Source organism: Podarcis muralis, chromosome 10, assembly GCF_964188315.1.
Source record: "Podarcis muralis chromosome 10, rPodMur119.hap1.1, whole genome shotgun sequence".
NCBI lineage: Eukaryota > Metazoa > Chordata > Lepidosauria > Squamata > Lacertidae > Podarcis > Podarcis muralis.
In genome coordinates, this window is record NC_135664.1 from 34,850,000 (window position 1) to 34,859,414 (window position 9,415).

The window sequence follows — 9,415 nt, forward strand, 5'->3', positions numbered from 1 at the left end:
AAATTGCCATGCATGGACAGACAAGGCCTTGTTTCAAAACATACAGTATTTTCAGTGTCTTGCCCTCCCTCCTTACTGGAAATGAGCTAACTTGTGATGTGATGGCTCCTAGTCACATAATAACACATACTTTAGTGAACTACCAATTTCCCTCTTTTTATATGAACATCATCTTCAGCCTGGACCTTTGGAAATATGGCATCAAATTCTGGCTCAATCATGAACCTGTTGGGTGGTCTTGTGCAATCGCTACCTCCCAGCCTCTATTACTCTTTTGTAAAATGGAAATATTAAAAAGTCAACCTGAAAGCAAAGCTTATAGCCTGTGGCAAGCACAATTTTCTCCAAAAGGACCATGCTGTGAAGGAGGAAAGGAAAAGACGCTACAGATGAAGGTTGTCCTGTTGAGCAGAGTGTTATTGATGCACCTTGCATTCAAGTGAGTCATAAAGGGGGAAAACCCTTCTTGAAAAGATCCACTGTAATTATTAGGTTTTTTGTCACCTAGCCTCTCTCTTAGGAGGCCTCTCTCTAATGAAAACCAATTATAGATTTTCTTTAAAAACAATCTACCTTCTATGTCATGACCTCAAAATGGTTGAATCAATGAAAATGATAGTCCACAGATGTAAGTTTTACAGCAGTCTATTGATTATGTCCAGAAATTTTGTTTCCATCCTCCTTTGAAGATGTAGTCTTTTCATACCATATCAAGGGAACATTTCAATGAATATTTCTTTATTTGAAATGGAATGCATATTGAAAAATAAATCACATCTCTCAGAAATCATTTGCATCATATTTACACATATTTTGTTTGATAACACTTGTTTCAGCTCACAATGTGCCAGAAAACATTTGGTACATCACTGCAGCTACTTTGCAAAAGCCAGTAATTGAAAACAATGAACTAAAAAAGAAAAGGGTGGGGAGTTTTTTACTTCCAAAATGTAACAGAAAAACCACAGGGGTGATTTCCTTTCTTCTGAAAACTGAAAACAGGCATCTCCTACTGAGAAACAAATGTCCAGTTTGCACGTCATTATAAAGTTTATAATGAATGTGGAGATTGCTCCAGCTTCACTCCTCCCCTAGGATGAGTAAACAAACCGTGACCCCTGACTTTGTGATAAATCCAAGCCGGTGATTTTGTTTTGTTTTGCTCAAACAAACCACAATTAGTAAGCCAATACGAAATTGTGGCTTCATACTGTAGTTTGTTTGGCATGAAAGAAAGCCTGATCCCTAGTTCCAATGTAATTCTAAGTCAGGGACCGTGGTTGGTTGCTCCTGCTTTTGTTCAGGAAGGAGCGAAGTACGAAAAACCTCTGCAGTTCATAGGTTTACCATGACGCGGAAATTTGTTTGTTTTATTAAAGTTCTATCTTCATCCAAGGAGAATCACAGGTGGCCTACCTGTTACTTCCCCCCCACCATTAATTTGCAACACTAATGTAAAACTTTTCACTGGGACCTTATTTGGAGACAGGCTGGTAGTGAAGCCACTGTAACAGGCTCCATTTGTGGAGTCTCTGCATCATGCAGAACATCACACAGAGGGAGGAGAAGCTCAAAAAAGCACATGTGCAAAACCATCCATTATTACTAAGTACCTATACCCTGAATTTCCTTGGTAAAATTTGTCCTTTCCTCATGAAACTTGTAATATTATTGAGGTTCATTAATTAAAATGGATGTGTTCTGAGTAAAGCATAGTTGGAGACATCCCTAAAGTTGTTGCCCTCTGTCATAGTCTCAAACAGTCTAGGAATGACCTCTGTTTTATACACTGCAAAGACATCTCTTGGCAACAGAGACGCAGATCCATTCCTGTGGATATTTCTTCTAAGTCTTAAAGGTAATACAAAATAAAGCAATCCTAAAGAAGCACAAAGCCACAGCCAACTTGATCATACAAGTCACATATTCTCAGTACAAAAAAATGAACTCGGGATGGGAAGGAAGTTTGTCCTTAAGATACGCCCAACAGGAGGCCACAAAAAGTGAAGATGTTTACTCCTCATATCACAGAATAAGCATGATTCCTTCACACTTCTCATATTTTTCCTACAATTTGTTCTGAGGTGACTGGGGGTAATGTCTGTGGGCCTTTAGTCTAGTCAGTCATGCATTAAAGGCAGTAGCATCAGCTGAATCCACCATTACAAGGCTTAAAGGTAAAGGTAAAGGGACTCCTGACAGTTAGGTCCAGTCACGGACAACTCTGGGGTTGCGGCGCTCATCTCGCTTTATTGGCCGAGGGAGCCAGAGTACAGCTTCTGGGTCATGTGGCCAGCATGACTAAGCCGCTTCTGGCAAACCAGAGCAGCGCACAGAAACGCTATTTACCTTCCCGCCAGAGCTTACAAGGCTTAGCTAGCATCAAAGTTTTCCAATACATTGTGAAAAATAGCAAAAGTTAGCATGACTGAAGACTTCTGCCACCATTTTTTAAAAAAAACACAGTATACAGCGGTACCTCGGGTTGCAAACACCTCGAGTTACAGACTAACCCAGAAGTAGTACCTCAGGTTAAGAACTTTACCTCAGGATGAGAACAAAATTGTGCGGCGGCGGCGTGGCAGCAGCAGGAGGCACTATTAGCTAAAGTGATACTCAGGTTAAGAACAGTTTCAGGTTAAAAACGGACCTCTGGAACGAATTAAGTTTGTAACCAGAGGTACCACTGTATTGAGAAGTTATGACAACATCAGTTAACCTCAAGAAATTGAGCATGGAATTTAATATTTTGGTCCAATTCCCCATTCCATAACATTAAACAGTGGAAGTGGAGGTAGACACGGAGAGAGGCTCTCAATGATTTGGGTGGGAAAAGGAGACTGGCAAAACTAATCATGTTAAGTCCTGTTTCTGAAACCATTGGTGTTTTGGGGTAATTTATTTTACAAACATTTAAACACTATTTAGATAATGTTGAGGAAAGAAGCCAGGAATACTGTCAACAGACATGAAGATTAGACCCACTGAAATCAATAGACTTAAGCCTGTTGATTTCAATAGGTCTACTCAGGGTATGACGAACACTGGGTATCACCAAACCTAAGACAGGCCATTCATAACTTATCTGAATTAGTATGTATAGGCCTGCATTCTTAACAGAGTGTGCTCTGCAGTACTAATCTGTTGTTAATGGGGGCAGAGTAAGTTCTCATTATTTGTTGTTGGCAGACTTAGACTAACTTGGATAAAAGGAACCACAAGGTACCCTTTATAAAGGGTTGGCTTTTGGGAAGCCTTTGGGCAAGGCATGCTTCATAAGGTCCCTCCCTGAATGACTTCAATGGTTGTTGCCGCAATCTATTCACTTGCCCAGTCCACATATCTACCTAGAGTGCTTGCATGCTCAGGTAAACAGGTTTTAACAGCAAAGAGGAGAACCTATGCTTTCAGTATCAGCAGGTGCCCAACAATGTCTTCTCCTGATGCAGGACTGGTTAAGTTTGGATTTAAGTTCAACACATGCTTGCAAAACCCAAGGCCTTCCCTTATCCAATTAACTACGTTAGGCTCCTTGTAACTGAATGAACCAATTTAAAAATAACTTTTGAAAAGAAACAATGTTATTAGAAGCCTTACTTTTTCCATATTAAGACTGTAAATAGAAACAAACAACAAAAGCAGAATCTTTGCTTAGTTTTTAGTTTTTTTTTTAAATAAGTGCTGCTCCCTGACTGAAATGTCCTATGTTCTTAGAGGCTATGGCAGGGGGCAATGGAAAATGTTGCGCTGAGGCTCATCTAGGGAACTCAATTACAGGAATTCTGGGAAAGTTCCTCAGTTAAACAGTAAGACATTTACTGGATGGGATGATTAGTGTAGCATTTGAAGATGTTTTAGAATGATTTGAAGAGAATCAAGTAACAGCTCTGAGAAACATTACAGACAGGGTCCCAAACTTAAACAAAGAAGTGCAATGAACAGTTCTCTGCATGGTTCTATTATCTGAATAAAAGAACATAGCATGATTGTATTTTTAAATCGATTATCCTTGATCATGAAGTCAGATTCCCTTAGCCTCTTCACGAAGCAGGAATACATACAAGTGGCATACCCAAATGCATTTACTACTGGATACAAAATATAATACTCTCCAAATGAACATATAATAAACATTAAAGCAACCTAGAAATCAGGTTCCAAGTCATTGCTTTCCTTATTCCAGGACATATTTCACACATTTGTTTCATAATAGTCTCTCGCTTGTGGCAACGGAAAACGGATGTAAAAAGTGACGTGGGGGGGGGGGCTAGTTGTAAAGTCCATATTCTGGTACATCTCTTCATTTCACCAACCTCACCTTCTCTCCTCTGCCTTCCTTTAAGTGTAGCAATATAGCCAATGCAACTATACTCTGTGTGTGATTCCTTTCTAAATGGCCTACATTCAGAAATACCTTGCAAAAGTCTCCACTAATAAATTAACATAAAAAAGAAAACAGATCGGGGGGTGGAATATGGCAGCAACAATCTTATATTTTTTGAGGCCCAGCTGGCCAAATAATCCTTTCAAATCTTCATAAGCAGTAGTCAAAGTTACAAGAGTTGAAACGCTTCCCCGCAGTAATCATGGGCAGTATCAAAAGTGGAAAGACTCCAGCAGCAGAACTGATGCTCTCCCTTGTGTCTGCAGTCCCTTTGTTTGCCAAGGTTGTGATCAATGGAGAGGGTCCACCTTGCTTCCAGAAGCATTGTTTGAATTCCATCTATAACAACACAGGACAGTGATCTGAATAACTGAGCAGCATTCTTCTTTTACAGCCACAGACACACTTCCTACCTAAAACAGCGCCAATACAAACAACAGGGTCTCTTGCAAAGTGTCCTTGCAAGAGGCAACAACCTGAGGCTCTGGCAGCTATTTCTATAACTAGGCTTCAGCACCAGGAAGACGCTAGCTCTAACCACCCCCATCCCACCCACCCCCCAATTCCTTTTACAGTTACATGCAAAGGGTCACTAACTGTTCTCAGCCCCATTGCTTGGAAGGAGAAGCATGACATGTGAACTGAATGAACTGAATGATTTGCAGATATGGGCAGGGATTTAAAAAAAATTTTTTTTGGGTGTTGGGAATTTTGGTTGCAAATTCACCTGATTGACTTTGGGTGCTCTTCACCTTGACTTGCGGAGGAGAGCATTTCTTGCTCTGTCTCCGGTGGCAAAGCGCTTGGGCCAGCCTTGATCTAGCAGCTGCACAATAATCCATCATGCCACAGCACACTGCAAGCACATGCTGTTTGAGAAGGGCCGGAAGAGCTGTCCACTGAGGCTATTGGTCCAGCAAGCAAGAAGACAAACAACATGCTCTAGGGTTGCTAGAGGGATCCGATCAAGCGCTTCAAGCCTTACTCTTAATTACAGAAGAGGATTTCTGTGCAGGGAAAGGAATGAAAGCCACCTAGTGACTCTCTCTCTTTTACATACACAGCTAATGAAACACACACACGTGCACGGACCACAGGAGAGCATTTGCGCGTGTTTTTAATGCTTGAGCCTCATGCACAACTTCTCTCAGCGGCTACAGACTGGTGCTGATAACCGCCAAGGTTGCAAGTTCGACCCCATGCATGGGACAACTGCATATTCCTGCAGTGCAGAGGGGGGGGGCAGCCAGATGGGCAAGATATAAAGAATAAATTATTATTATTATTTTATTATTGGACTAGATGATCCTCAGGGTCTCTTCCAACTCTATGATTCCAAGCCAAACATCGCGCGCGTGAAGCGGGCTGCCCATCCAGACGCGCGCTTCAGGAAAGCAACACGAGTTTGCCACCCCACACGGCACTTTTCGCCGGGCAAAACTAAGACGGCAGAGAGAGGTGATTGTTAGGGAATCCGCCTGGAAAGGCTTCTTCCAGAGAGGCGCTGGGGAAGGGCTGCAAAGGGAGCGGGGCGATCGGCGGCAGGAGAGCTGCCCTCTCCCCGCCTGGCTCCTACCTGCCCTGGCTGGGGCCCGGCTAGGCGGAGTTGGAGGCGCTCCGCAGGCGCGGCCCGTGCTGCTGGACGAGGTGCTGCTGCTTCTGCCGCGTGGACTTGACGGCCAGGATGGCCTGGCGGTTCTTGTACTGCACCAGCTGCAGCGTGATCTCGGCGTTCCAGCCCTGCTCCTGCGGGCACCGAAAGTCGATCTCTTTGCCCTCGGCCATCACGACCGTGAAGTACACGTACTTGCCTTTGCGCTCCACGCAGTCCACCGTCTTCATGGTGGAGAAGGGCAGCTCCTTGATCTTGGCGACCACGGAGGGCGCCGCGCTCGTCGTCGTCGTCGTCTCCAGGCCGGGCAGAGGAGCAGCAGGCGGCGGAGCAGGAGCCGCCGCCGCCGCCGCCGCCAGCTCCGGCTGCTTGGGCGGGATGAGCAGGAGCCCTTCCTCGGTGAGGATGCAGCGCTTCTTCTTCCACAGCTGCAGCAAGCCGTCGCTGCGCTTCTCCAGCACGCCCTCCTTCACGGCTCTGCAGCCGCCCTCCAGCATCCTCCCGGCGGCGCCGCCGGAACAAAGTTCCCGCAAGACCCGGGCAAGGAGAGGAGCCTTCGGGGTCCCGGGAGCCTTTTCTCCGACGACGCCCGGGCGTCCCCCGCAGCCACTGAGGGAAGCTGCTGGGCTCGCGCTGCTTTTGAACGCGGCTCCTCCACCCCAGCGGGGCGCGTCAAGGGGGCCGAGGGCGCTCGCGGAAGAAGATGAGGGAAGCCCCGCCGCGCTCTCGCTCGCACACCCTTCGCCTCAGGGCCGGCGCGCCTCCCCGCTTCTCCGTCTCCTGCCCTCCTGCCAGAGAGGCCTGTAGCGCCTCACGCGAACCGCCGCCGCGCCGCCGCCAAAGAACAAAGCGCTTCTCCCGCGCTGGCCATTTCCGCTCCTCAAACTCGAGGAGGCGAGGAACCCGGCGCGCTCGGGGCTGGAGCACTTTTTAAATGGCATCGGCAGGCAGGCAGGCTGCAGTCCTGGCGCCCCCTGGAGAATGCGCCACCCACAGGAGCTGATTCACCGGGGGGGGGGGGGGCGACGCCTCCCTGCCCGCCCAACTTCTCCTCCCGACGGAAGGCAACAGTTCTGCTGAGGAGCTGCTTGTGTCACGACGCGGGGCTTCCTTTTTAAAAAAGAAGGTGCCTCACGAATCATCCATAACAGAGTTTTGTTTATTTCTGCAACGGCGGAACTCCTCCGCAGTGCGATCGTTATATTGGATCGAGGGCGGCACGCACGGTGTGAAAAAACGCCCCGAGGCATTTATATGGTACTTGTGCTGATGTGGAGACTAAAACTCCTAGGGGCCCGAACGCAGAAATACGCAGACTGAACATATAGAGGAGTGTCATAGTCACTATCCAATGCACCTTCTCATAGGATCACCAAAGAACACCATCCTTTCTTGTAAGGCAACTAACTGTACAGCCTACATTGTTGGCTAGCAAGTGAGAGCCCACACTGCAGATCCCCAATCTTTTAGGAGACATTTGAAAATCAATGAAATGCTCTTTGCAGGGACAAATAAGTGATGCTCAGACACTTGTACCCAATAAAACAGGTAACATACACCTGACCCAAGCAATACATACAATGAAGCAGGCAACCTCCTAACAAAACAAAGCACCCAAACTCCTCACTTTGAAGTAAAAAAATGAGCAGGGCAGGGAGGGCTTAGTAGGCAGGCGGTTTGATGCTGAGGCCCCAAGTGGGGACCCAAGATACACACCAACTTATTGTGATCTAAACTGGGTATGGGGAACCTATGGCCTTCTAGAGGATTCGAACACCCATCAGCCCACAGCCACCATGGCTAATGGCCAGGGATTATAGGCACTGCTCCAAATAGTAAGTTTGAGTTGTTTTAGCACAGGGTAGGCAACCTAAGTCCCGTGGGCCAGATGCGACCCAATCGCCTTCTCAGGAATGTGTGTTTTTACATGAGTAGAATGTGTCCTTTTATTTAAAATGCATCTCTGAGTTATTTGTGGGGCACAGGAATTCGTTTGGGTTTTGTTTTGTTTTCTATCCAAAATATAGTATGGCCCACCACATGGTCTGAGGGGCGGTGGACCGGCCCACAGCTGAAAAAGGTTGCTGACCCCTGTTTTAGCAGGAGTGCTGGAGAAAGCCTTTTAGAGGTATCTTTTTCAGGGACTCAAAGACAGTGGAAGTAGTCAAGATTCCTTTGAATCTATTTCAGAGGAAGGTTGCATTCCTCGACTTTGTACCAAGTGACTGACAACAGGAAAATCAATGAAAGAATCAGATACAAGCCAGCACTTTGTGACTGAAAAAACACGGAAGAAAAATAAACAGAATTGTTGCTTGCACCCAAGTTATATCTGTCAACGGTCAAGGAAGTGTACAAATCTACGTAATCATGTGAACACAGCAGCTGAGACTTGGATCAAAACACCCTGAGCGCAACTCATGCTTTCTGAAGCCTCTCTATAAATACCTTTGCTAAAATAGCTCTAAAATATATGTTGAAGGAAGCTACAGCACAATCCTTGCTAGTGAAGGAAGGAAAGCTATTTCATAATGCCTTCTTAAAAATATACCAGGGTTTCCAAATGCATCAAATCCCTTTGCAGACCCTTTTTTTAACTTGAGAGCCTACATCGTTTATAAGCAGCAAAGCTTTTTAGTTAAAATTGTAAAACCCGCTCAAATTTACCCTCTCCCTCTCTGCCCATCTCATAGCTCACCCCTTCTTTCCACCACCCCCCCCCCCATTTCTCTTTTTAGTCCACGGATCTTTCTGATCTTAAAGCATGGTTAAATCCCCCTTTCCTCTGGCATCTTATGTCAGCCTCCATTTTTGCTGTTCTGCTTATCTTACATAGCCTTATGTCAATTACATATAGCAGAGTTCAGCAGCAACATCTGGCTGCAAAAATGGGTGTCAACTCCCTCGTGCACTTCTGAATGCATGTATTAGCATTCTGCCACTCCAAGCTATCAATGTTTATTTAGATTTCCTCTGTGGGGGAAGGCTTTATGATATGCAGGTCTAATATAATGAATTCTTCCTGTATTAGGAAACAGCACCACTCTAGCTACTATGGCAGTCCTATATAAAATGTCTTAACATTCATACAAGCAGAATACATTTGGTAGAGATATTTATTGAATACCATTTTAAAATTCAACGCATCCATGAGCATAGCATATATTCCTAAAGATTATGTTCAGGTTCCATGATAATGGAAGTAAATGATGTTTAGACACATGGATATCTCATTATTTGAATTTGTGTGACTGGACCTAACAGTCAGGGGTCCCTTTACCTTTAAGTTCTGCTAGTTAGCACTTTCAAAAACCATAGTTCAATCAGCTTTGTCTGCATCTTCGTATCAGATGCATTACCAAAACAAGCAGCAAGCCTAAGTACCGTAATTTGGCCTTGGATACTGTAGCACACAGACG

At 45.3% G+C, this 9,415-nt stretch overlaps 1 protein-coding gene across 1 annotated transcript; it reads right to left on the bottom strand.

The window, feature by feature from the left end:
* Positions 1 to 721: 721 nt before the first annotated feature.
* PHLDA1 (pleckstrin homology like domain family A member 1) lies at positions 722 to 7,022 on the bottom strand. The gene is made up of 2 exons (XM_028746654.2): positions 5,961 to 7,022; positions 722 to 4,723 (listed from the first exon to the last, which is right to left on the bottom strand). The coding sequence occupies exon 1, from the start codon at positions 6,491 to 6,493 to the stop codon at positions 5,981 to 5,983; it is 513 nt and encodes a 170-aa protein (XP_028602487.2). The 5' UTR covers positions 6,494 to 7,022; the 3' UTR covers positions 722 to 4,723; positions 5,961 to 5,980.
* Between the last annotated feature and the right edge of the window lie 2,393 nt (positions 7,023 to 9,415).